This window comes from Talpa occidentalis, unplaced genomic scaffold (assembly GCF_014898055.3).
Source record: "Talpa occidentalis isolate TD23 unplaced genomic scaffold, MPIMG_talOcc4v2.1 talOcc4.16, whole genome shotgun sequence".
Classification (NCBI taxonomy): Eukaryota; Metazoa; Chordata; class Mammalia; order Eulipotyphla; family Talpidae; genus Talpa; species Talpa occidentalis.
Window position 1 is genome coordinate 78923412 of NW_023601653.1, and position 27942 is coordinate 78951353.

Consider the following 27942-nt stretch of genomic DNA (forward strand, 5'->3'; position numbering starts at 1 on the left):
CACCACATCTTTTTTTTTAAAGAATCATTTATTTATGCATACAAGAGCTGGGGTACAGGCCAGAGATATGGGGAGGTGAAAGGATTCACCAGAGACAGAGTGGGAAATAGAACAGGCAGATTGACCGAAGTGCACTGCTGAGGGGAGCAGCAGGCGAGACAGGAGAGGTCTGCTGCGCCTTGTGGGTAGTTCCCTGGCCGGCTGGGGATCGAACTCATGCTGCAGAGGCTGTGGACAGCTTCATAGGTTGCTCTTAACCCCCTGCGCCACCAGGGAGGCCACCCTGACAGCACATCTTTAAACAATACATGTTGGCATGTAAACTCTGCTTGGAATGAATTACAAAAAACAGTTAACGTGGTTTCCTGTGGGAAAGAAGTTGAGTGACAGGTTATACACAACAGTCCCCAAACATAAGAGGTGCACGCTAAAATGGGGTCCTGCCATCCACCGTGTAAAGACAAAGGAAGCAGACTCTTAGCGTGACCGATCTTTGAAAGAATTAGTGTGTACAGAGAGACGAGAAGAAAGGATATTCCTAATAAAACTCTGAAAATTTACCCATCCCCTCATGGGCTAATGCCTAGCCAGAGTTGGCCAGAGGCGGGGCACCGAGGTCTGGAAGCTTGTCACAAGTCTAAAGCACCTTCTGATGGGGAACATGTGGGGTTCATGAAGCAGACCCCAAAGAGCTGGGACAGAAGGAGATATCAGCAAGATAACTGCTGCCCTTGTCAGCCTCCCCACATGCCTCTCACTCACATGACTCTTCCAAGTATCTCTACATCTCCACGAGTCTCCTTCAAAATCCCCCAAGTCCTTGGGTACAAGTGAGAGCTGGAAAAGCAAGAACCCCGGAACCCACCCACCTTCCCTGTTGTATGTCTTCACCTGGCTGCTCAGCTCCGCCGCAGGGCCCAGGTGGCTGCGTGTGGGTGGGGCAGGGAACATGTGAAGAGGGACGACGCCCTTTTGCAATTTAGAATCATATGCAGGATATTTACTACCTACTCAAAAACAAAAACAAGGTTAAAATTCCTTGCGCTCCCTCTCACACGTGTGTACGATGCAGTCTTGTCAGAGACCTGGCCCAGGGTCAGCTGCCGCTGATGCGGTCCCCTCAGGCATGCGTCACTTATGGGGGGTCTTATGGGGGGGCTCTGCCTGCCTCCCAGCATCTCAGAGGTTGGAATGTCATGAGGCAGATGATGTGCCAGCAAACACGGGCATTTCAGAAAACTTAATTCCCATCCTTCTGTTTCCTCATCTAAATGAGCAGTGGCCGTCCAGCTGTTCTGTTTGTCTAAACACTGAATCATGAAAGGTGTGCGTTTTCTAAATCTGACTGTCCTTAAACACAAAAGAAAAGGCAGATAGGGAGGCAATTCTCCCTGGACCCGGAGACCTGGAGGTTGCTGCCTTTCCCTGAACAAACACCCAGGGCATGGAAACTTGAAACCACCTGACCTGTGTAGTCCCAGGCTACACACACACACACACACACACACACACACACACACACACACACAAGCTGGGGCAGGATCTGATAAGAGCATGGCGCCTTCAGGGAGCAGCTGGTGGGGCTCAACTGAAAATACTGACTTGGAGCCTCAATGAACGGGAGGCCCCACCAGGCGCTGCACCTACTTCAGGCTCTAGCACCCCCTCCCCTCCCCCCCCCCACTCCTGGGAACCTGCCACATGTCACCAGAAGGCAGAAGGTTGGTATTTGTTCTATAAAATTTTTGTCTCAGTTATATATACAAATGCTGCAGCTTATAATAAAAATGAATTTCTGACTACGAGCCATCGCCAAAGAGAGCCGCTGAGAAATGGCATTTTTAACTTTGTGCTAGAAAAGTGAAGTCCTTCATTGTGAACAGGGGGACGTGGGGTGTGGGGGACAAGGCGGGGGGTGGCTGCCCAGGCAGTCTAGGAGCAGCTCCGTTGCTGTGGGCGGCGAGGGAGGCAGTGAGAGGTGACCTGGGATGGGTGCCAGGGCCTGGGGCCCAAGGACCAGGGGCCAAGGAGCCCCGGGAGGCCCCAGCAAGCCATGAGCCTGACCCTCCTGTCCCGGGCTGTCCCCACTGTTGTCCCCTCTGCATGTTTTATTCTCCCTCGGTGTTTCAGAGAGTCTGCAAAAGCCCCACGTCAGTCACGACAAGTAAGGCTTTGTCTACACTCAATCAGTGTTAATCGGCCAGCGTGTCAGCCGGGACTCCGCGGTGGTGGCAGGGGGCTGACGGCACTGACCGCTCCTGCCCTAAACCCTGGAGACAGCGTTTCCCCAAACACGGGCAGATCCCTTTCACACTTCACAGAGCCTGCACACGCCATATACACACAGACACCCTCCATGCGCAAACACAACACACACCCTTCACACACACCAAACTGCATGCAAGAGGGGAGAAAGAAGTGATGAGAAGCGATGAGGGTGGGTGAGACTGAGTGGAGCAGGGGAGAGAGCACTTATCAGAACCAAAGCCCATGCTACCTTGGCTTCTCGAAGTTGGTGTGTGGCACACCCTAATTCCTGAGAATGAACCCTGGGCCTCTGAAGTGATGGGAAAGCCAGGACGCCTCAGTCCCTGGTTGCAAAGGAATGAAGCTGGTAAAGACGCCCCCGGCACAAGGAAACACTACGCGCCTGGCTGAGAAGGAATGCAGGCCTGAGAACTGGATATTCCTGGGTTCAAATCCCAGATGGGGCACTTTCTAGTTAAGTCAATTACTTGGTCTGCCCAGGCCCGGCTACCCTTACCTGCAAGTAGTCTTGATGCCAACTTCCTGTGAGGCCAATGGGAACTGCCTCCTGATAAAACCGTCTAAAATCTGCTCTGCTTACCTCTTGGAGTTTATTGCCCAGATAAAATGGAACAGGATATCTGAGGGCTCATTAACCAGCATCCATCAGCTTTCAGCAAACACTCTCTGGGAACGGCCTGGAAGAGGCCAGACTTTTCCCCCTAGTGCCCCTACTTCCAGGCCCCCCTTGTTCTGATTCCAGGAAGAAGCCTCCAGACCACCATTCTCCCGCCCCTGGAACAAAGGCTGCACACAGCAAGGTTGGCAGACAGAGCGAGCTGAAATTTTATTTTGGCAAAAAAACTTGGCCAACAATTTTTAGTGGGGAGCATGGGCATGAGGGGGGTACCCCAGACTTCCCAAGGGTGAGCCAACACATCTCCTGTTCCCAATGCTCCCTTCACACATCTTAGACGGCACTGGGGTGAGGCTGGGCGGGCTGGCAGTGGCTGTTCACTTGGACAGAATATCAGATGACTCGGACACCAGCCTTCCATCTCGGGTCTCGGTCGTCTTCACAACCACAGCCTTGGAGGAGCCGATTGTGACGGCCCCCCCAGAGCCAAAGCCGTGCTGGATGGCGTTATAGCCGAAGCCAGGGCTCACGAGGCCCCCATAGGCCACGTTCATCCCACCTGGTCAAGACAGAAGCAGCCACTTGAGCAACAGAATCCATGCACACATCAGGCCCCAGGGCCCGTACTCCCGGCCACTCCCGGCAGGGAAGTGCTCTGGTCACTACTCCAGGATTGTCAAAGAAAACCAGGAGCAGGATGGGACAAAACTTCATTATCAGCAATGTGGACCAGACACTTAATCGGGCACAATTTCCTCAGCTACATAGGAGGGAAATGAATAGGAGCTATGTAGCAAAGATCCTGCCCTTCTGCCCTCCTGCGCCCTGCCCAGCGCTCCAGGCCAGGACACTCACCTGAGTAGCCGCTGGTCTTGGTATGGATACTCAGGTTCTGCATCGAAGACTCCAGCCTGCACCCAGAGGACACATGCAACATCAGGACCCACTCCTGGCCCTGGTCCCAAGATAATAGGACTCAAGTCGCCCCCCACCCAGGTTACAGGAATGGGGCAGCAGGGCCAATGGGAGACCCCCACACCCACCGGTTCTCCTCGCCCTCCAGCAGCTTGCGGTAGGTGGCGATCTCTATGTCCAGGGCCAGCTTCACGCTCATGAGCTCCTGGTACTCGCGCAGCTGCTGCGCCATGTCCTGCTTGGCCTTCTGCAGGGCCTCCTCCAGCTGCGCCAGCTTGATATTGGCGTCCTTGATGGCCATCTCCCCGCGTTGCTCGGCGTCAGTGATGGCGGTCTCCAGAGAAGCTCTCTGTCGGGGGAGGGAAACAGATAAGTGGACAGAGCAGAGTCTGGTTGCCTTCTCCCCCACACCCACCCTCCCTTTCTAGACCCCCTCCCTGGCCCTGACGAACCAACTCCACCAGCTCAAAGAAAACGGTCCCAGTGAGATTCAGAGCAGGGTGGGGAACATGAGCACCTTCCAGGGAGGTGCCCACACAAGCTTCTCACCTGGGACACTAATGGGTCTAGATCTTTGCTTTCTAGATGTCCTTGAAGGGTACAGCCCAAACTGACCCTAACATATGACAAAATAACGCAGGCTGGGGAGACCCATCCTGAACCCCAGCCTACTTGCCCCTTGGACCTGTTTCATGGCTCCAGAGGCCTCCTCAGCACCCCTCAACTCCCAGGAGTCTGAGAAGCTGGACAGTAGCTGCCCCTCCAACTCCCCAACTCCGGTCTAGATTTCTTCTCTGACCCTCCGACCCTTCATTCCTTCCTGCATTACCCCCTCTCACCCAAAAGTGCCCCAGGAGCCTCTCCCATCCCGGTGCAGCCCATACCTGGGCTTTGTAGGCCTCAATCTCATTCTGGATTCTGCTGATGCTCCGGTTCATTTCAGTTATCTCTGTCTTCGTGACACGGAGGTCATCCCCGTGCTTCCCGGCCAGAATCTGCAGCTCCTGGTACTGCCGTGCAAAATGAGGAGCAAGGCTTGAGAAAAGACCCCCTGAAATGCCAGTGCCCTCCATCCAAAGGAGGGTGCTCACTGAGCCAGGCCACTAGAACCCACCCCACACACACCGCTGAAGGCCTTCCAGACCCCTGGGCACGGGACATCCAGTCTCCCCAAGCCCCCTGGGAGGACCAGTTCACAGCGGGCGGAGGAGAGTTTGGAACACTGCTTGCCACAATGGACTAGGGCACAGAACTGGCGAGAAAGGGGAGGGGACAGTCTAGTGACCCTGCTCTTCACCTTTCTCTCGTACGTAGCCTCGGCCTCGGCCTTGCTCCTCTGGGCGATGGCCTCATACTGGGCCTGGACATCGGCGATGATGCCATCCAGGTTCAGGGAGCGGTTGTTGTCCATGGACAGCACCACGGACGTGTCCGAGATCTGGGATTGCATCTCACGGATCTCCTGTGTGGGGACAGGGAAGTGGTGAGGAGCCCCCTTTTACAAAAGAGCCTTCCTTAGGGGCCAAGATGGGGGCAAACAATAGAAAGCGGGGGGGCGGTTAAGATTGGGGAGAAAGCAAAGTTCCCAAAGAAGGAACACAGGTCAAAGACCTAGAACAAGGAGGGAAGTAAAAATGAAATGAAGCAAAGATAAAAAGGAACTTGGCTTTGGGAGCAGAGCCAGGGGGACAGACCCTTCCACGCTCGGCTACCAGCACTAAGTCCACAGAGGGCTCCGAAGGGACCCAAAAATAGAAACAAAGGCTCTGGGGACAAAGGGGGCCTGAGTTACAGCTGGGCCAGCCCTGTGTCCTCAGTCCTGGACAGGTTATTTCAGTTCTGGGTGCATGTATCATGTGTGAAACGGATGGAAAACACCCCTCATGCAGGGCCAGAACATACAGAATAGTCACACTGAGTTAATATTGGTAGCTGCGATCATTCAGCTACCGGAGGACTCTGATCAGTTGGGTGCTGGGGGCTGGGAGGAGTCACTGGGTCATCTTCTTGCTCCAGCCCCAGGAACTTACTTCTTCATACAGCTGCCTGTAGAAGTTGATCTCATCGGTCAGCCCTTCCAGGCGGGACTCCAGCTCAATCTTGTTCATGTAAGCTTCATCCACATCCTAGGGGTGGAGGATGGGAGAGGATGAGCTGAGTACCCCTACTCAACCCCAACCCACCGAAGTCCACCAGAGTCCCAGAACCTTCTAACTAATCACTTTCCCTACCTCACTCTGGGGTCTGATCCTCCAATCCAGCTTCTACCTCACTCCACCTTCATCCCCAACCCAAACACCTTTACCCAGCTACCTGCAGCACCTGCACACCTCCCTTTACCTCTCCGTAAAGGGTACTCCCTTTACCTCTCCTCCTCCAGGAAGACTTCCAGGACCAGAACTCCAATTCTGCTGCTTCACTTCTTAACCAATCCCCAGCATCAGTGTCCCAGCATTCTCTTCAAATGCATTTAGCTATCTCTCTGTCCTTGTCTATTTCTCTATGCTTTATACCTAGGAGGCACCCAAATTACTTAGAAACACTTAGGGATATAACCCAGAAATCCTTAGTCCAAGACTCTAAGATCCAGCCTCCAGTGTCTGCTGGGGGTACAGTACTCCCTTTACCTTCTTGAGGAGGACAAAAGAATTCTCCATCTCTGTGCGCTTGTTGATCTCCTCCTCATACCTGGTGAAGAAATGTCTTAGAATCAGAGGATAATGGCAAAGGCAAAGCCACCCTGAGTATTTGGGGTAGTGGGCAAGAACATCTAGAAAAGTTAGTTCATGGAGCTACAGGACATGAGATGACTGGGCTGGTTCTTCTGGTCAACCAGCCACTGTCTCCCCGACTCTACGCCAAGCCATCATCAGGCAGCAGGGATGCGTGGAGCATGACATCTCTCTCAAAATCTACAAATACACATTGGATTAGGCATATCAGGAGGGTGAGCAGCCAGGAATGACGTGCTACCTCAGGCAGAACAGGCAGGAGTACGCTGGACATCAGGAATAAGGAATAAACAGCCGCCAGGGCTGCAAGAACGCACCAGAGGTCTGGTGGCTGTCTCGCCCATCTTAAGTTTGCTGCAAAAACACTGACATATAGTCTGTTGTCCAAATCTGGACAGTTCTGAACTTGAAAGGGGGTGGGTGCTATTAACAACCACACCAGGACAGTGGGCATACACTTAGGCCATCCGAGAAAACCTGGGCAGATGGTCTCACTAACTGCATAGAACTGCTCTGCCCAACAAGCAAATGGCCCTGGGGTCTTGGGCTTTTGGTGCCAAGAGGTGGGGCAGGGCAGGATGAGTGGCTGAGTAGGGGGGGGGGGGCCACTCACTTAGCCTTGAAGTCCTCCACCAGCACCTGCATGTTGCCATACTCCGCCTCCAGCTTGACCTTCTCCTGGTCCAGTGTGGCCAGCTGCCGCCGAAGGTTGTTGATGTAGCTCTCAAACATCTGGTCCATGTTGCTCCGGGATGTCTTCTTCTGCTTCAGGAGATTCCATTTGGTCTCCAGCACCTTGTTCTGCTGCTCCAGGGTCTGCACCTACATGAAGGAAGACGGAGCACAAGGGTCAACTCGGGTCAGAGCTCAGAGTCTGAGGAAAGAAAGCCCTGTCTTCCCCTAATCCACTCCCCAACAAGTGGGGTCTCCAGAAACAGGGGCCTGGTTAGCTGCTCTGGGAGCATCCCCTATCACCCGAGAGAGAGGACACAGTGAGTGGGGTAGGGAACCATGTCCCTCTAGTGCTGGGGCTACATGGGGGTGCACAGTTAGTAGGGGATAGATAGGAGAGATATGTTTCCTAAACAAATAGGTCCTATTTATTTAGATTGTACACTGATGATTTTTAATAAGTCAAGTTTTGATTAACACTTTAATAAGACTGAAAAAGAAAATGTAGATTGTTCGTGTCAAGTCATACTGTCGGGAATTGGAAAGGCTTGAGACTCACACCGTGCAGAGGGAAACTAGTTGTATGGCCTGGAGCGCACTGGCCAGAAGCCCTAGAATTCAAGCGAACACAGCTGCTGCCCTGCGCTGCATAACCTGGAGTTGCTCTCCCTCTCTGAGTCTGGGTCTCCTCAACCCTGTAAAGCTCTAGGGGAGCATGAACAGGCCCTTTCAGGAGCCCCATCTCTGTGTGGAAGTCACTTTTAGCAGGGAAGTGTCTGCAAAGCCACTCACGCTCCCCTGATCTCACCCCAGAATCCACAACCCTGTCCTCCTGAAACACAGAGGTACTGGGTCCCTTAAACTCAAGAAGCCCAGATTTTCGGTTGAAATAAGGCATGTTAGAGGGGAATTTTCAGAAAGACTGATAGACTGGTTCCAAGAAGGGAAATGTCCTTTAACCCCAAAGTTGTAACTTTATTTTCTTTAAATATTTATTTATTTATTTATTTACACATACAAGAACTGGGGTGAAGGGGAGGATTCACCAGAGACAGAGCGGGGAGCAGGACAGGCAGACTGACTGAAATACACTGCTGAGGGGAGCAGGAGAGTCAGGAGAGGTCTGCTGCGCCATGTGGGTAGCTCCTGGCCTTCCAGCTGCAGAGGCTGCAGATAGATTAACCCCTTGCACCACCAGGGAGGCCCCAGCTGTAACTTTTTTTAAACTGGGGGAAGATGGATGATTGTCTTAAGGGTCCACTCTAGATCCCTTTGTTCCCCAGGTCCTTCTGCCCAAAAATTATTTTAACAAATAAGTGATAAGGACATTGTGCTTTAATGAACTGCTCAACGGGGCCAAGCACTGCTGGACTCCGCAGGCAAAACCAAACAGGCAAAACCTCTGATTGAGGAATTCTCTATGAGCCCAGTTTACAGCTGCAGGGCTCAGATTTGGCGAGGCAGCCCTTCCGGGGGAGGGCAGAGCCCTGGCACCGGCAGTTCACCCTCAGAGCCTGTGCGCAGCGGCGGGGTGAGGCCCCAGGCCCACCTCGTCACGTGGAGGGTGCTCAGAAGCCAGCGAGCACCATGAGTCCCCCCCAAACTGGGGAGTGCGATCTCCTGGGAATTCCAAATCCTCAGGGCGCCGATCTGCCCCAGGATTTCTCTCCCTCCTCCCGCAGGAGGCCTCCCCGAGCGGGTCAGCGGGCGGGGCCACCCTCGCCCCGGCCTCCCGGCCGCCGGCCGCCGGCCCCCGAGGCTGTAAAACCCGGCGGGGACACCTCCCCGGAGAGTGAAGCCTGGCGCTTGGGTGGAGCCGGGGAGGGAACGCGGAGAGGGGCCAAGGGCCGCGAGGAGGGGCGTGGGCGGACGGCCGGGTTATCTGAGGCTGTAAACCCGGGGCTCCGCGGGACACGCACCCCGGGCGGGGCGTCCACGCCCGCAGACTTTGAATCCTGACGCCCCTCCACCCCCCCGCAGGACCCCACCCCGACACACACCCCCAGCCCCAGCGCCCGGGGCTCCGCACCCCGCGCACCCCGCGGCTCCCCGGGCTGGGCCAAGTCATGACTCATCGCGGCGCCCACACTCCGGCCCCGACGCCACAGGCCGCGACCAATATGTGCCTGTTTGAGTCAAGACACCCGCTTCCCTCCAGAGTCTGATCAAACCCCTCATGTAAAAAGTAAATAAATAAAAATTTAAAAAGGGCCTCCCCGGTGGCGCAGCTGTCCGCAGCCTCCGCAGCGCAGGTTCGATCCCCCGCCGGCCAGGGAGAACCCCACATGGCGCGGCAGACCTCTCCGGTCTCGCCCGCTGCTCCCCACTCTGTCTGTTCTGTTCCCCGCTCTGTCTCTGGTGAATCCTGTCACCCTCCCGCGCCTCTGGCCTGTACCCCAGCTCTTGCATAAATAAAAATAAATCTAAAAAAAAAAAAAAAAAAAAGGCAGGGCACTCTTGAGGCCTTCGGGGCCGGGCTGGGGGAGAAGGGAGAACCTGGAGGGGGCGCGCCAGCCCCTCCCTACCCCGTGCACCGCTGAGCAGTAGCGACTCCCTAGACCCCGCGCGGGGCAGAGAGGCTCAGGCTGGGGCAGGAGGAAGGGAGGGAGGGAGCCCCGCAGATAGAGAGTGAGAAGTAGCCCAGACCCTCTCCCCACCCCAGCGCCCGCCCAAACCAAAGTGCAGGGAAGGAGTGAGTCACAGGTTGGAAGGGGGAGTGTTGCCAGCCTGGGTGGGGTCCAGGCCCCTGGGGGCTGGAGATGTGCTGGCAAGAGAGGGTCCAGCCTGCCCCGACACAGCCAGGCCCCGGGAAGCCCTCACCTTGTTGATGAAGGACGCAAACTTGTTGTTGAGGGTCTTGATCTGCTCCTTCTCCTGGATGCGAACGGCCTGGATCTCGGGGTCCAGCCCGTGCGGAGCGGGGGTCAGCAGGTTCTGGTTCACCTTGACAGAGGTGATGTCCCCTACAACACCACCGTAGCCGACCAGACCCATGTTGGCGCCCAGCATGTTCCCCCGACCTAAAATGGGGCTGATGAGAGGCCCGTTGGCGAAGCCGCGGCTGCTGTGGCTGCTGTAGCTGCTGTGGCTGCTGAAGCCCCGGGAGGAGCCAATGGCTGGGGCGCCAGTGGTGGACACCGCGTAGGTCTTCTTGATCACCCTGTGGGACATGGTGGAGGCTGAAGTGGGAGTGAATAGGCCGAGCAGACAGAGATTCAAGAAGGAGCCAAGAGCTGCCTCTAATGGGGTACAGCCCCCCAGGGTTGGGCCTTTATAGAGAACCCAGCCCTCCCAAGAGGAGGATGATAGGACTCTTACCTGAGTGGCTAGGTCTCCAGGGGGCAGGGCCCAACCCGACACCTGCCACCTATAGGCGGCATTCTGATGGGGGCAGCAGAGAGCTGCTCCTACCCCGGAGCCCGCTCTACCACCTCCCCAGGAACGGGGCAAGAGCTCCTCAGCAAATGTGAAAGTGGAAAGAGTCCAGCCAGCCCAGCACAGCTGCCTCCAACAAAGAGAGTTGCCAGGGGTCACCCAGCCACTTCAGTCCCGACTCCTGGGTCTTTTCTCCTTCCCTTCTGTGGGAAATAAACTCAAGGACTGGGAAACAGCAGGAGAAATGATCCCTGGTATTTGGGTCTCCTCTGAGCAGTGACACCCCCAAAGCTACCACCACATGTGTTTCTCTCCATGTTATTGCCCAACGGGGCTCTGAGCCTGAAGTAGCGATGTTGCTTCGTCTCTTTGCAGTCACTGCTGTACCTCAGCACCAACTGGGCGGTGCCTCGAGGGGCTGGGTAAATATTTGTAGACTGGACAAACAGATGCCCTCGGCTGCACACACTGGCCCTCGTCCCTTTGGGTCTGCAGGTGCAAAATAGAGCGAAATCTAACGCGGCACTTTTCCTGGACACCACCTAGTGGCCTCCTCTGCTTGCAGGACACAGGATTGCCCTCCCTCCCCCACCCCCAGACTGAACACTGGCCCTGTTGGAGGCCACAGAGAATGAAGAGCAAGGGCTAAAGACAATGGGGGTGGGGGCTCAGGGACCGGGAACTGCATCAGGACTCTTCATGGTTCTCATTGCTCATTGGGGGAGCTGTTCTCAGAGCTCCCCTCCCCATGTGGGGTGGGGTAGAGTGGGGGGCACAGCTGGTGAGTCAGTCTGTAGCCACCTGGACCCACCTCTCTTCCCAGGCCCCCAACTGGCCAAAGGAGATGGAAGATGGGTGCCTGCACCTGTCTTTCTGAACCCATTATGAGAATGAGTCAGGATAGCAGGTTGGGACACAGCAGGCACCTGCAGAAGGCTGGAGAACGGGGAGCTCAGCAAGGCACCCCAGGCCTGGGTGGGGCGAGGTGAGGCAGGCTGTGGGTGGAAGGCAGGAGGCTCAGGTCCTGGAGGCAGGGATTCCAGCCGCAATTAAGGTCGGCTGGGTTGGATTCTCTGCAAGATCCTGCAGGGCATGAGTGCAGACTGGTGGGCTCCTAACTAAAGAGACCAGCGCATGCCTTGGGGAGAGCAGGCAGCCCAAAGCCCTCCTCCCAGGCAAAGGTGGTGACTATGACGCACTCTACCAGGAGGGCAGATACAGAGCCTACCCCTCCGGAGACACCCAGGCTCCCTGCACAGACACTTAGATCTAGAAGCCCCTTCCTTAAAAGACAGACATGAATCCAGAGACACAGATAAGCTCCCTTCACCACACACACACACACACACACACATGCACGCGCACGCACAAGTATATGTGCACGTATGTGTGCACAGGGACACAATTTGAAAGACTAATTCAGAGAACCCCCCCCCACCCCAGAGGACACGATGACCACAACCCTTTCTCTCTTCCCTCTCCTCTCCTTTCCACCCTCCCCCAGGCTCTGGCCTCCAGACCTGTTAGACCAGGCAGAGGGAAACCCAGCGAATACCTGTTTGTACTAGGCCCTCTCCCAGCCCCTTCAAACAATGCTCAGTTTCCAGAGCGATTTGAAGGTAAGCCACCCCCTCCCCAAGAAACACCCACTTCTCACAGCGCTGAGAGACTCCTCCTCCCAGAGACCAAAGGAAGGGGGTATGGACCGGTGCCAAACCGGGCACTGGGAAGGCGGAAGGACAACGGGAGAGGCTGGTCAGACAGGTATAGCAACCCTGAGACTGGATGAAGAGCTCCCACCTCTGCCCTCCCCCACGCTGCTGCAGGGTATACCTGGGCAGGCTCAGAGGGAGGGACCATACCAGAAGTGGGAACACGACATTGCCACGCAGAGCCCTCTCTGAAATCCTAGCTCCTCCACACCCCAGGCCCCAACCTGGTTCCCCAATTTCAAGAGTGTCTTTTGTTTCAGAAAGGACAAAGTGGGCTATAAGGTTGGCTGGCCTAGTTCTCATTCAGGGGCAGCCCCTCTTTGCTGGGGCAACCCCCAACAATCCAGGGCCAGACGTGTATGCATCTCACTTGTCAGCTTCCTATTGCCCACACCACTCAGCCCAGATGCCCCAAGTCCAGCCTCAGTGCAGAAGAGACCAGAGCTATTCTTTCCAATGGCCCCTGCTTGGGATTCCAGATGGGGGCAGAAGGGAAAGGCCCTTGGTCAAAGGCCAAGAGGTGAGACGGGGTGGCCCGTAGGTGCAATTCTGTAAGGTTGTCCCCCCCCACCCCCCGCCGCGTTGTCCTGCTCCCGCCCCCTGCAGTCTGCACACTGTTACCTGCTCAACAAAAGGCAAAGTGTTTGCAGTGACCACGCCCCACCTGCCTTTCCTGGAGAACACAAGGGGGAAAGAGGAGACGTTGTTCCCTTCCCACCCCATGGCGATGCTGCAGATGAGCCAGGGAGGCCCTGAGTGGCTGTGTCCAGGCTGGGGGCAGAGGTGGGTGGGCAGGCAGCCATTATCGGTATCTCATACCCTGTCATCGGAAAAGATGGTCTGAACGGGGTTTCTCAGTGACCAGGACTGATAACACAGAGACCTCATGGTCTTTACAAAGTCAAAACGGAGCCAACCCAAAGGTCCAATTGACAGATGAATAAACAAAATGTGGTACGTACAGTCATACATTATTTGCACTACAATGGAATGAGGATGGACCTTGCAAACATTATGCTAAGTGAAGGAAAACGAGCACAGGGGTCACATGTGCACAATTCCATGTATATGAAATGTCCAAAATAGGCAAATCTGTAGAAACAGAAAATAGATTTGTGGGTGCCCAGGGTTGAAAGAAATGGAGGCGATCACTAAAGAGCATGGGATTTTTTGGGGGAATGGATGAAAATATTTCAAATTCCACTGTGGTGATGATTGCACAGTTCTGTGAAAATACTGAAAACCACTACATTGTATACTTCAGATCGTTGAATTGTATGATATGTGAATTATAGCTCAATAAAGCTATTATCCAAAAAATTCCACAAAAGCAAAATTAGTCTCATATATAAAGCAGAGACTTTTTGAGCCAGCACAGAGTTCAGAGGATAGAAGGGAAGATTTTGTTAAGATGCAGAAGGTGAAAAGATGCCTGTGTCTAGGTGCAATGTCACCAAAGCACTGACCTCACTCTAAAAGATGGACAATTTGAAATCTTACTTAGAGAAAGAACTGAGGTTAACACCAGGGCAACAAGATCAGTTAAAGTTGGCAGCCACAGAGGTGGGGACACCCATCAGTAAGCCATATCATGAATAATAAAGTTGATTTGATTGTTGATTTTTGTGCTGTGTGCCTCAAGGCACACATTGTTGAGTCAGTGCTCTGTAAATGGTGACTGTTTTTCTTCATGACAATGGCAGCTCTGTTGATTAAAACCAGACTGAACTGGCATGGGCTGGAAGGCAGCAAGCGCCTATGGCTGCAAGCCCTAAGATCAAAGCCTGCTGATCAACTGTCCACTGAGTTCACTGGTGGAGGATTTTTGGGCCCTGCAGGGGTTTGAACTAGAATTTCCATATCCTCCCACTCTGTGAGCTTTGATCCATGTGTGATCACCATAGAGCTTTACACAAAGAATAGACATCCATGAATATTCTCTGAATTGGAATTTTGATTTTGACAAAGACATGGTTAAAAGTAATTAGAACAAGTGTGGGCAGAATGGTGGCAAGATAAGTTTTGCTATGGAGAAAAGTATATAAGCCCAACAGCTGGAATGAGGCTGTTCACTCCCAATTCATAGCCCACAACCTCATCTCCACTGATACCAAACTGGAAGAGACATCCATGAGCTGGGCAATCAAGTCAAGTGGCAGGGATCCGTCTTGGACTCCTTCCCCTTGGTTTGCTGTCTGGAGCAAGCACATTGAAGAAAAGAGAGTTTACCACCCCAAAATATGCCTCTTTGGCATAAGAGTTATTTTGAGCTGGTTATTTTATTTTTAAGATTTATTTATTTTATTTCTACAAGCAGTATAAATGTATACAAGCTTCTGGGTACAGTCAGAAGTGCGGGAGGGTGAGAGGATTCACCAGAGCCAGAGTGGGGAACAGGACACGCAGACTGACGAAATATACACTGCTGAGGGGAGCAGCGGGCGCGGCAGGAGAGGTCTGCTCGCCACGTTGAACCCTCGCCGGTGGCTGAAAATAGAACCAGCACTACAGAGGCCGAGGGCAGCTTTGCAGCCCAACGCTCAACCGTGCTCCAACAGGGGAAGCCCTGAGCTGGTTATTTTTAAGTGACAGCAGACAAAGAAGAAATTCTAAAAGAAGACACAAAGAAATGGAAAAGTATTTCTTGCTCATGAATTGGAAGAATTAACTATGTTAATTCTCTGTGTGATGCAAACGGCCATCTTACTCAAAGCAATATATAGGTTCAATGCAATCCCTATCAAAGTTTCAGTATAATTCTTCTCCCCTAAAAGAGCAAATATTTCTGGAATTTATATGGTACCACAAAAGACCTTGGATAGCCAAAGCAATATTGACAAAAAAGAATGGAGGTGTCTGACTCCAAATATACCACAAGCCTATAATAAGAAAACAGTATGGTATTGGAACAAAAGTACACACAGAGGCGAATGAAACAGAATTGAAAGTCCAGCAATAAACTTATATGGATAGTTCATCTATAACAAAAAAGCCAAGAGTATACTCTAAAGAAGAAATTCTCTTCAACAAGTAATGTTGGGAAAACTGAATAACTACATGCCAAAAAAAAAAGTCAAAGTAGAACACTCTCTCACACTGTACACAAAAATTAACTTAAAATGTATTAACTTTATATGTCATGACCAGAAACCATGAAATGCATAGAAGAATATACAGAAAATCACTCCACAACATTGGCTTCAGTGATGTCTTTGAGGTAAGGCAAATAAAAGCAAAAATAAACAAATTGAACCAGATCAAACTAAAAGCTTCTGCACAGTGAAAGAAACTATCGTTAAAATGAAAACACATCATACTGAATGGGAATGAACTATTTATATGACGTATTGATATATGGTGCATTTATATATCATATATCCAACAAAGGGCTAAAATCCAAGATCTACAAAGAATGCATACAAATCAACAGTAAGAAAACAAAGAACCCAATCAAAATATGGCAGAAGAGCTAAACAGACACTTCTTCAAAGAAGATATACAAATGGCCAACAGCACATGAAAAAATGTTTGATATTACTTATCACCAGGGAAATGTAAATCAAAACCACAACAAGATGCTATCTCATACCTGAGAAAATGGCCCACGTCAAAAAATAAAAACAGAAACAACAAATGCTGGTGACGGTGTGGAGAAAAAAGATCCCTCATACACTGTTGGTAGGAATGTAGATTGGTCCAATGACTGAGGAAAACAATACGGAGGTTCCTGAAAATGTATAGATCTGCCATTTGATCCAGGAATTCCACTCCTTAGTATTTATCCAGAGAATGCAAGAACATCTGTTGTTGGACACTTAGATTGTTCCCATAACCTGATAATTGTAAACAGTGCTGCAGTGAACATAGTTGTTCACATAGCCCTTCAAATGAGTGTTTTTGCAGTCTCCAAAATGCAGCTTAAAAGGGTATATGAACAACTATAGCAACCCACATGGCGCAGCAGATCTCTTCTGTCTCGCCCGCTGCTCCCCTCAACAGTGTACTTCAGCCAATCCGCCTGTTCTGTTCCCCACTCTGTCTGCATTTTGGAGACTGCAAAAACACTCATTTGAAGGGCTATGTGAACAACTATGTTCACTGCAGCACTGTTTACAATTATCAAGTTATTGGGAACAATCTAAGTGTCCAACAACAGATGTTCTTGCGTTCTCTGGATAAATACTAAGGAGTGGAATTCCTGGATCATATGGCAGATCTATACATTTTAAGGAACCTCCCTATTGTTTTCCACAGTCATTGGACCAATCTACATTCCTACCAACAGTGTACGAGGGCTCTTTTTTCTCCACATCGTCACCAGGATTTGTTGTTTCTGTTTCTGTTTTTATTTTTTGATGTGGGCCATTCTCTCAGGTGTCTCTGGGGAATCCTCTCACCTCCCCACCTCTGGCCTGTACCCCAGTTCTTGTATGCATAAATAAATAAATCTTCAAAAAAAATGAAAGGAGTATAAAAATTCTGTTATTAAAAAAATTTTGGAATAATTATAATCATGTGAAATGTAAAGAAACACAGGAACAGACAAAACAAATCCTAGAAATACTGGAGGGGAAGGGAAGAGGTTGAGGAACAAAGTAGGGAGGGAGCCTGATGGTCTATGGTAAAGACCTAGGGGTGCTTTGGTGGTGGGTGTGGCGACACACATCTGAATCATGTACAGTGTTGTAAACCAGTATTTCCTCAATAAAATAATAAATAAAATAAAAGCCCTGAAAACTGGGAAGTTACCTTTTTTGCAAGGAATATTTGCTGCATGTGTAAGGGAATGTCTCCACTTAGCGGGGTGTCCCTCCCTGCTCAGGAAGAAAGACTGGGCTGCCAGTGAGGTCTGCAGACTGTGAGCAGAATGTGCTAGACTGGGGGCGCCTAGCACTGCTAGGTTTAAATTCCTCCGTGTCCCATAGTTTCTGCCCAGTTAACAAACATCTCCTTACCAAATATTTGCGTTTCCCATCTTCCTGTGATTTGCCTTTCTTCCCTCCTAGCTCAGACCTCAAGTCCCAACATTCCTCTTTTGTCTTTAACTGAAGATGGTATTTAATGTGATGGCGGGAAAACCAGGTCTCTCCCGTGTGTACTGCTTATTTTATTAAACTTTTGTTTTTCTACCATGAATCTGTCTTTATGACTGGGGTGTGTCAGCCAAGAACTGAAGGGTAAAGGCAAAGTGATTCCCGACACACACACTCACAGCATCAAAAAGCATCTGGGTTGTGCTCTTTTTTTTTTTTTTTAAAGATTTATTTATTTATTTATTTATTTATTTATTTATTTATACAAGCACTGGGTACAGTCAGAAGCGCGGGAGGGTGAGAGGATTCACCAGAGCCAGAGCAGGGAGCAGAGCAGGCAGAGTGACAAAATACACTGCTGAGGGGAGCAGCGGGCGGCAGGAGAGGTCTGTGCGCCACGTGGGATCCTCCTCTGGTGGCCGGGGAGCAGCCGGGGATCGAACTGGCGGGGAGCAGCCGGGGATCGAACTGGCGCCGCAGAGGTTTCAGGCAGCTTCTCAACCCAGCGCTTAACCGCTGTGCCACCGGGGAGGCCCTGGGTTGTGCTTTTTGAAAGTGTCCCCTGTACAGGCAGGGTTGAGCACCAGACTCAGGCTCCGTCCACCACCAAGACCTGGAAGCACACTCTCCTCACCCCAAAGCGCAGGCCAGAGTGAAGGCAGAGCCCTGCAGGCTGCTGGCTGCCCTGCAGGGAGCAAAACAGCTTGGCTGCTCCTGAGCCGGACACCCCACCTCTCCCCGAGACAGGGTCCCACTCAAGGTGAGGACAGCATTTGGGCGACCTTAGTGAGGGAAGTGCAGGGTAGGGACTCACTGGGGAAGGCTGTGGGGATGGGGGGAGGCTCCCTGGAGGAGCCTGGGAAAGAGTGGAGGCCTCCCCTCAGCGACACTGCAGACAGAAGGAAATGTCCCAAGGCGGTGTTCAGGTCGCCTGGTGCAGGAGGGAGAAAGGACCAGGGCCCAGCTGCAGTCCCCTGCCCAGCCCCACTCTCAGCCCAGAGAAGTTCTGAGGCCTGAGCTGCTCGGTGAGGGGAGCTATTGATCTGAATTTCCTGCCAGCACCCCAGGCTGAAGGAGGGGAGTGGGGCAGGAACCCCAGGTGTTTATTACTTCCTGGTTTTGTTCGCCCATTCGTTCATCCCTCCACTCATTTGCTTAGCAGGGACTAGCGAAAGAGAGTTTGGGGAAATAGTTATTTGTTTCCTTTCACACCTGTTAGGTGCAGGTAGGCTCTCCTTCCTTCGGTCGCTGTTGAAAAGTGACCAGTAAGTGTCTTTAGTCACCAGCGTGGTGTACGGGGGACTTGCCGTGTCCCGGGTGCATGCTGGGAGGGCGCTGAGCCGGGTCCCTAAGAGCTTTCACTGTGTAGCCTCTGTCTTCTCAAAAGGTCAGGTAGCTTTTGAGTAGACCTTTTCTAGTAAGTGTCTCCCAGGTATGGGGAACTGAGGTTAATTGAGGGAGGTGCTGTAGACGGAGGGAGAAACTATTACCATCACTTTAAAAATGCAGTTTACCTAGATTTAGGGCTATCTCCGGAAACAAGTTTTTAATCAGCGAGACCTATCTTAAGGCAGGGCCGACATCCAGAGGCAAGGGCTCGTGACATGAAGTCACCCCCTTGTGATGTGACATCTCCCCTCCTCTCTCCTTGACACCCTGTCCCCCTTAGCACAGGACCCTGGGCTAGCCCTAATTTGTTCCATTTTACTTTAAAATTTGTGACCATGTAAAAATCCTCCATTACGTATGCTATTAAATTGATTTTCCCTTTGCAACCCATCTGAAATGATTTTGATTACTCATCCAGCCCAAGAAGAATCCAGAGCAGTGGGAGCATTTTCCCCTAGGCCCGGAAAATTATCTATGGAGGAAGACAGAATAATAATGCCATGTTTTCTAATTCTGTAATGACAACACTTACATAGTGCCAAAAATGCCTTACAAATATTAACTCATTCAGTCTTCGCAAGAACCCTGTGCAGTAGGGGCCATAATTGCTGTTTTTACCAGATAGAGCAACTGGGACGAGCAGGACCAGGGCCTGCGAAAAGGAACGGAGCACAGGAACATTCTAATGGAAACAGCAGGGTCAGCTTCGGGTCCCAGGGTCCCTCCAGGAGGTCCTGAGGACTCACGGGTGGGCAGGATGCTGAGGCTGCTTCCTCGCCTCCATGTTGCCTCAAGTCAGTTTCGTCTGGGATGAAGACTTCTGAGTCTCTGCTTTTCTTTTTTTCCCAAAGATTTATTTTATTTTTTTATGCATACAAGAACTGGGGTGTAAGCCAGAGGTGTGTGGGGGGTGAAAGGATTCACCAGAGACAGAGTGGGAAGCAGAACCGAAGAGTCTACTGAAATCCACCGCTGAGGGGAGCAGCGGGGGAGACAGGAGAGGTCTGTTGTGCCATGTGGGTCACCTCCCTGGCCGGGGATCAAACTTGTGCTGCAGTGACCGGCGACAGCTTCATAGTGCTGCATCTCCACTTTTCAACCCCCCCCTACCCAGTCCAGTGCCCAGAGAAATCTAGGGCTCTGAGTCCTTTGTGATCTGAAAAACATTCCTCCAGGGGCCCCCTTAAAAGTCCATGACATGGGGTTGGAATAAGAACCTTTGAATGCCTGAACCTGTGGGAGTCCCAGCCTAGAGCCCACTCCAACACAGAGCCCAGCCCCCAGTGAAGGCCAGGGTGCCTTTTGCTCATACCCAAAGGGGTACAGAAGAGGAAGTCACCCTGCCCTGAGGGGCTGGCATGGTCCTCTTGGTTTCCATATTTATTCTACCTCGGATATGGCCACCACGGAGCCTTCCTCAGTCTTCCCATAGTCATTGTCACGGCCTAGGGGGAATGATGGTTGGGATGGGCAGGTCGGGGTACATGAAAGGACAGATACAGCCAGGCCCCCTGGTATGGCCGCCCCTAGCCTCAGTCAGACAATTGCAGAGCTGGTGACCCAAGCACACCACACAGCCCACTCTCGACACCACCCAGGTGACCAGGCATACTAGCTGGGAAGCTCTGCCTTGGGACGACCAGTCTACTCTGGTGAAGCGAAAGAAGCGAAAGAAGAATAATAAGGAATGGGGTACAAACTGGGCCCCAGCTCATCTGGGAGAGAAGTCTCAGGGTTCAAGGGCACCTCTCAGAGCTGGAAGTCATAAACACCCAGGATCCAGGCCCATCCTGAGTTTAATCACCCACCATAAACTCAGTCACCTCCATGAACAGGCAGGGCTGAGGGGGTTTCCTCAAAAGGGTGCCGCCCCAAGGCCAGCCCTGCCCACCTATGTCCCCACTTGCTGGAGTGGGTGGAAGCAAACGTGCTGATGTGACTGAAATATGACTGCATGATCCTTGAAGCCATCTCAGCTTCCTCTTCTGATACCAGCTAACAGCCCACACAGCCCCTGGGTCCTCGGACTCCACCAGCAGTATTAACAAAGTTTTATGGTTTTACATCACTCGAGGATTCCAGGAATGTGTCTTCATTCTGAAAAGAATGCGATTTTCTCCAAAGGGCAGAAGCTAATGAGAATGAGTAGGTATTTTCTGAGCTCCTGCTGAGTTCAGACACATAAAAATACAAAGCTCAGCCCTGGCCCCGGGACACACAGGAGTCAGGTGCTCTGATAGAACAACAGCCCCTCTCACATGCCACTTGCCCTCTGCACCCACAAGTGCCCTCACAGCTGGTGGGTCACGTCCCCCACCTCTCCCTCTCTCTCCCTCCATCCCCCCCCACCACCACACACACACATATACCACCCCTTACCTCGCCTACTCACCCTAGTTACGAACACACCGCCCTTCCACGCACAGCAGGCATGCACTGCACATCCAAAGCCAAACCCAAATGCACATTGTCCCTGGGACTCTTGATTGCAAGGTCAGACCCAACTCAGAATGGCTTCAACATAAGAGAGCATTTATTTGCTCACACGGCTGGGCAGTGAATTCAGCTGTGAATTTGGCTTTAGCAGTCACATGAGGCTCAGTGATGGCATGAGAGTCCCGTCTTTCTCTGCTTCTCTTGACTGTTTTCCTGTGTTAGCTTCCTCCTCAGGTGTCTGTCTCCACGCGCTCACAAACACGGCCATCAAGAGCGTGCCTCTTGCCCGATCCTTCCAGCTAAAAGTCCCATGGCTGATTCTCACTGGGTTGATTTAGGTCTGTGTGGGTACAAAGCCTGTGGCCAGGGGACTGTGAATCTGTCATTTTGAATATACCCAATCATGTGTCTGGCCCCCCAGGAGGGGTGGTCAACCTCACCTAAGTTGTTGATTCACCAAAAAAAGGAAGAGAAGGTGGACAGGTTAAAAAAAAAAGGAGGGGTCCTCTCCTGGGCAGTGCAAGGGGTTAAGTGTCAGCTCTATGAAGCTATTGGCAGCCACTGCAGCACGAGTTCGATCCCCGCCCAGGGAGCTCCCCACATGGCACAGCAGACCTCTCCTGTTTCACCCTCTGCTCCCCTCAGCAGTGTATTTCAGTAGCTCCACTGTTCTGCTCCCCACTCTGTCTCTGGCGAATCCTCTCACCCACCACACCTCTGGCCTGTACCCCTGTTCTTGTATGCATAAATAAATGAAATAAATCTTTAAAACAGAAAAATGCTACCCACGCTAACTCAAATGTACACAAAGAAGACATGGAAGCAAAGAGAAGGGCAGGAATATAAAGATACTGAGCCCCTGTGTAAATACTTCAGATGAGTGATTCAGACATATATTATGAGACTTCCGAGGAAGGAATAACTGTGTGAAGTGGATTTGGATTTGATCGAGTTACCCTCCAGAAAGTAAATAAAGATAGAATGATTTGGAAATGCTATGAGTCACCGGACAGGAACACATTTCTGTGGAAAATGGCAGAAAGGGCAGGCGGTGAGGCGGGAGTGGCTGAGGCTTCAAGGCCAGACAGAGTTTGTCCTGTAAGTTGCAGGAGCCACCAAGGTGTGAGGGCAGGAGGGTGACTCAGGGAGAGCAGGAAGGGAAAGTGTGCCAAGACATGTAGGTTAGACCGTCGGGAAAAAAGCAACAGGACAGGTAACTAGACTAGAAAAGAGGCTTCTGCTCACTGCCTGTAGGAAGCGCCTGGTGTGGTGGGATGGTTGGCAGGGAGGGAGAAGGGGTTCAGAGGCACTTCTGCCCAGTCCACAGGGGGGTGAGAGCACTGGCTCAGAAGAGCTGAAGGTGACTAGAAGGTGGTGACAACTGAGGCTATATGGATGCTTTCATAGCACAGTAATTAAGGAACACCATGCAAAAGCCCGCCATCATGCAAAACGGAAGCTGGCAAATGCAATTCTTAGGACCCAAGCCATGCAAACTGAGCCCTGCCTATTGACACCTCATTCCCTTCCCTCCCCAACTTCTTTTTTTTAAAGATTTATTTATGCATGCATGCAAGAACTGGGGTACAGGCCAGAGGTGTGGGGGGTGAGAGGATTCACCAGAGACAGAGCGGGGAACAGAACAGGCAGACTGACTGAAATACACTGCTGAGGGGAGCAGCGGGCGAGACAGGAGAGGTCTGCTGCGCCATGTGGGTAGCTCCCTGGCCGGGGATCAAACCTGTGCTGCAGAGGCTGCGGATAACTTCATAGGTTGCACCTCAACCCCTTGCACCACCACCTCCCCCACATCTTAAACCAGGATCTTTCTCCTCCCAAGGAAGATGGCTGTGCTGAGGGTGTGGTGGTGCTGGTGCTGGTGGAGGTGGTGACGGTGGAGGACGTGGACACCGTGACGTCTGCTGACTTGGAAGGCAGGAATGGGCTGGGCTTGGGACAGTGGGGGCAGTTTAACCCTGGGAAGTGTTAGGCCAGCCCCGTGGCAACCCGATTCAGTGTGTGTTTCTGTGCCCCCAACAGACTTCCAGGCCACGGGTATCCACCCCTCAGGCTGTGCCCTGCTCCCTCTCACCTTCCCTCCTTTCTCATTTCCCCAGGTCTCCCAGGGGATCATCTTAGAGAAGCTTGAGCAACAGCAGCAGCGTCCAGAACATGGGAGACAGAGGAGAAAAAGTCTTCCCTGGGGAGAAGATCATTTCCCTCCCAGAACTTCTGACTAAGCAGGATCCAGCCTCTCCTAGTCCCTCTGGTTCCCTCTCACCCTCCACACCCAGGTCCGCCCTCCCTGTAATGACCTGTTCCAGCGGCGTCCAGTGCCTGCAGAAAGTCTCTCCACCTATGCAGTTTTTGGAAACAGGGACCCTCCCCCTCTTTCTCTGCCCCTTCAGTCTGGCTCCATCCCGAGCAACATCAGCAAGACCTCCCAGGCTTCTCCCCCATCTTCCTCCTTAGAATCTGTGATTAGATATCCGGAATTGGATCCGGGCTCAGGCAATCCAGTAGCTAGGAGTTCCTTTAAGGGGGTAACAACAGCTTTAATTCTTACAGAAGCTATGAAATAAGCACCATCTCTATTTAGGAGCTGAGGAAACTGAGCCTCAAGGTTAAGAAGAGCTTATATGCTAGAGAACAAATAAATGGGAGAGGCAGAACTGGAGCCTGCCTGTCTCCAACGCCATGTCTCCCCTCCCTGCCTCACACCTCCCTCTCCCTTTCCTTGCCCAAGAGCGTACCATATGCCAGGCACTCCCCAAACCATAGACTTTTATAGCCTCATTTAATCCTCACAATTACCTCTATGAGAAAAGTACAAATAGCCACATTACAGGATACGGAAGCTTAGAAACTTCTAACATATTTCCTAAGGTCTCACAGCACTTAAAGGCCATGATCAGAATCTGACCCAACTCTGCTAGCTCTGAAACCCAAAGTTAGGTCTCCCCGTCCTCTGGCTCTAGCCAGAGATCTCTAAACTGAGAGATGCAGGAGAAAGGACCGCAGCTGTTCCAGGCTGGGAGGAAAGCTCTGAGGAGCCAGCACCTCTGATAAAAGCTGCTGTGGGGGGAGGCTCAGGAATCCCAGGACAGCTCTCCACCTTCCACGCATCTGTGAGCAGACACACCTGCCAGCCTTCTCAGTTCTGCAAATTCCTACTACCCTACCGCACCCAAATTGCTCTGGGAATTGTCATGAAAATGAAATCATTTTCCTTTTGAGAATTGTCTAAAATAGCATTGGGAGTAATGTGGAGTAGCAAGAAAACATAAATCAAAAACTCAGATAAATATTCTAGTCTCCAAATGGCTGTGTGCCATTGGACAAGTTACTTCTTTCTATGAGCCTCACCTACAAAGAAAGAGCAACGTGATTTATTTTTAAAACTTCCTCAAGTTATGTTTTATTATTAATGATCTTTAAATTAATTTGGCTTTGAGAACTTCAAATATCCCAAAGTGATTGAATGTAGTGGCGAAAGCCTTAAACTTGAAATCATACTTGATTTGATCTCTTAACATCTCTCATATAAAAAATAAATTGTGGGCCTCCCCAGTGGCGCAGCAGGTTGAGCGCAGCACTGTGAAGCTGTCTGCAGCCACTGCAGCGTGGGTTCGATCCCCGACCAGCCAGAGAGATACCCACATGGCGCGGCAGGCCTCTCCTGTCTCGCCCGCTGCTCCCCTCAGCAGTGTATTTCGGTCCGTCTGCCTGTTCTGCTCCCCACTCTGTCTCTGGTGAATCCTCTCACTCTCCCGCGCCTCTGACCTGTACGCTAGTTCTTGTATTAAAAAAAAAAATACATCTTTAATAAAATAAAATAAATTGTATGACGATAATGGTGGTAAGAGAATTTCTTTGCCCTGGGTGGGCCTCTACTCTGATGGCAGAAATGACAAGCTCTCCTCCGTGAGCTCACCCTTCCTCCTGTCTTTCCTCCATCCACCCAGCCCCAGGCAAGGCTCTCCTTTCCAAAGCACTGAAAGGGAGCACAAGGGATAGACTAAAGGAAGGACTGACGAGTCCAGGAGTAGAAATGAGTGCCTAGAGAGAGGGTCTCTTCTCTCTCTGACCCAGACCCAGATCCCATCAGGCTTGCACAGAAACCACGCACAGATGAGCTTGGGAGCCACAGGCCAGGCCAGCATGGTGAGGAGATGACCTCGTGGGAGTGGAGGAGGAGCTGAGCCAGTTTTTGGAAATGGCACTCTCAGAAGTCTGCGATGTGTGTGTGGGGGGGGTGTTAGACTGAGCAAGCAGGGCCGGGGCTGGGAGGAATGCATCTGAGGTATGCGCACGCAGGCAGACTGACCACCTCACCAGAAGGAGCCATAAACCTTATCTTCCACCACTGGAGCCAGGAGAGCTATCTCTGGAGGCTGCGTCAGGGCTGTCGGGGGTAGTGGGCCCCGACAATAAGTGAGTCACCACTGGGTGTGTGATCCATCCGGAAATGAGATTGGAGCAAAGAGAAGGAGAGATGGATCGGGATCTAGTGGAAGGTAAGTGTCTCAGAGGCCTACCAGCCAGCCCCAGGCCAAAACTTTCCCTGGGGGAAGTTAGGTCCCAGGCTGGACCTCACTGTCATTCCACAAGCCCTCAGTTCCTGAGCTCTGGGTTGATGCACCGTTCTCCCTGGGGCCTAACAGCTCTCACTCTCTGTGCCATCTTTAACTCCTTCTTTAAAAACCATAGCTGACTCCCTTCTCTCTGGGAGGACAGGAGAAGGACCCAGAAAGTCAAGGGACCCATGTCCAGGTACCAGCGCTGCCTCCCTCGCCCTCCCCTTCCCCCCACCATGAGTCAGACCTGGGTCCTGGGTCCCCTGGAGAGAGGGGGAGAAAGGAGGCAGTGTTCCTCTGATCTCAGCGTTCCTGAGAAATTCTCCACTTCCCTGTAATGTTCCCTCCTCCTTGCAGGCAGGTGAGAGGGGCCCCCCCTGCTAGGAGAGGTGACATCACTGCCAGCCCCAGGCTCTTAGACACATACACACTCTCTCTCTCTCTGTCCCAACTCTCTGTCCCCATGTCCCTCCACCTCCCCCACTCTTTGGTGCAAAATGTCCTCTCCCAGTGTGGAGCCAGACTGATCCTCTATAAACACCAATTTGATCCCGTCACTCAGAGCTTCCCATTCCTTTAGCTTAAAGGTCAAACTCTTTGGAGCCCTCCCCTCCTGGCACCGGCTGCCTCACTGCCCAGCCCAGGTCTGTGCCTTCCTGCACATAGCTCCTCCCTGTCACCTGCACCTGCTGAAATCTTACCCTCCCCGCAAGCCCTGGCTCCAGTGCTCACCATTCATTCTGCAAACATTTACTGAATGAAAATCACACGCTAGGCATGCAGCCTACTCTGGTCTCCAAGGCCGCTGGAAGCAGCCACTTCCAGAGACCCCAAGAACAAGCCTTTGTTACACCCCTGGGATGGGTAAAAATTGCCTGAGCTCCCCTTCCTGATTGTAAACATGGTCCACAGGCATTGAGGATCTGCCAACCAGGTAGGCTCCATCGTTGTTTCATACGCGCCTCACACCAACCTTGGGAGTTCTGTATTATTATCCTTATTTTCAGATGAGGAACGCGAGGTAAGTTAGTCAGAGCAGTAACTGTCCGGGGTCCCCACACCAGCACCAAGCCACCTCCCTCAAAGGCAAGGTCACATCTTACACATGTTCCCCCTATGCACCCAGCACAAAGAACTTCTTTGATTCCTTTCCTGACTCCATCTTCACGGCAGCGGCAGCTGTGACCGCGCTCAGTCGCCGACATGCGGCTCTTTGTCCGCGCCCAGGACCTCCACACCCTCGAGGTGACCGGCCGGGAGACGGTCCCCCAGATCAAGGCTCAGGTAGCCTCGCTGGAGGGCATCGCCCTGGAAGACCAAGTCGTGCTCCTGGCAGGCACGCCCCTTGAGGCAACCTTAGGCCAGTGCAGGGTAGAGGCCCTGACCACTCTGGAGGTCAGACTCCCAAGGTGGCCAAACAGGAGAAGAAGAAGAAGACGGGGCGGGCCAAGCGGCGGATGCAACACAATCAGTGCTTTGTCAATGTCGTGCCCACCTTTGGCAAGAAGAAGGGCCCCAATGCCAACTCTTAAGTTTTTGTAACCTTGGCTTCTCTAATAAAGCCATTCCATCCAGTCAAAAAAGAACTTGTTTGATTCATGGAGTGAATGAATGAATGGGCCTATGAGTCATTGCCACCCCACGGAACACTTCTGCACTCTGATCCCTGCATCCTCTCCCCACATTCATTTTATCCTGGCTTCTCTGTTCCCTCAGCGTGCACTCCAAGGCTCTGGAAATCAACAGAGGAAAAAGCTGTGATTATTGTCATTGATTCCAGCGACTGGCGTTGGGGCTCAGGAAGAACTCTCCAAGGCCGGAAACAGTCCAAAAGAGGTATTTCAGGACAGGAAGTTTCCTCCCTCTACCCCCCTATACCCACAGTCCACTGTGAGTCCCAGCCCTTCTCTCTACCCACTCCAGTTCCAGGAGGGCTTGAGTGAGGTAAGAAGGAGAAACAAGACCAGCCACAGTGAGTAGGCAAGAAGGGGTCTAAATTCAGTGACTCATCATTCTGTGTCTCCCCAGGTGAAGAGGGGGCACCCGGTCACTTGAAATTCTAGCCAGTCCCTGCGGAGATCTTCTGTAAACTGAACACGCGGAGGAGGAAGAGCTCTGTTTATCCCCAAACTAAGAGGCAGCCGTGGCAACAGAGGCAGGGCCTGCAGGGCAAGGAGCAAAGGTCCTTGCCAAGGTGAGGGCCCTGATGCCAGCCTG

The 27942-nt window shown here is 52.1% G+C and overlaps 1 protein-coding gene and 1 pseudogene across 1 annotated transcript; one reads left to right on the forward strand and one right to left on the reverse strand.

The window, feature by feature from the left end:
• Positions 1 to 3074: 3074 nt before the first annotated feature.
• KRT8 (keratin 8) lies at positions 3075 to 10470 on the reverse strand. Its single transcript, XM_037514805.2, has 9 exons — positions 10024 to 10470; positions 7145 to 7353; positions 6427 to 6487; positions 5830 to 5925; positions 5097 to 5261; positions 4684 to 4809; positions 3928 to 4148; positions 3740 to 3795; positions 3075 to 3443 (listed from the first exon to the last, which is right to left on the reverse strand). Exons 1-9 carry the CDS (start codon positions 10372 to 10374, stop codon positions 3262 to 3264), a joined length of 1467 nt encoding a protein of 488 aa, XP_037370702.1. The 5' UTR covers positions 10375 to 10470; the 3' UTR covers positions 3075 to 3261.
• Positions 10471 to 26879: 16409 nt separating this feature from the next.
• LOC119248411 (FAU ubiquitin-like and ribosomal protein S30) lies at positions 26880 to 27301 on the forward strand (annotated as a pseudogene).
• The last annotated feature ends 641 nt before the right edge of the window (positions 27302 to 27942 follow it).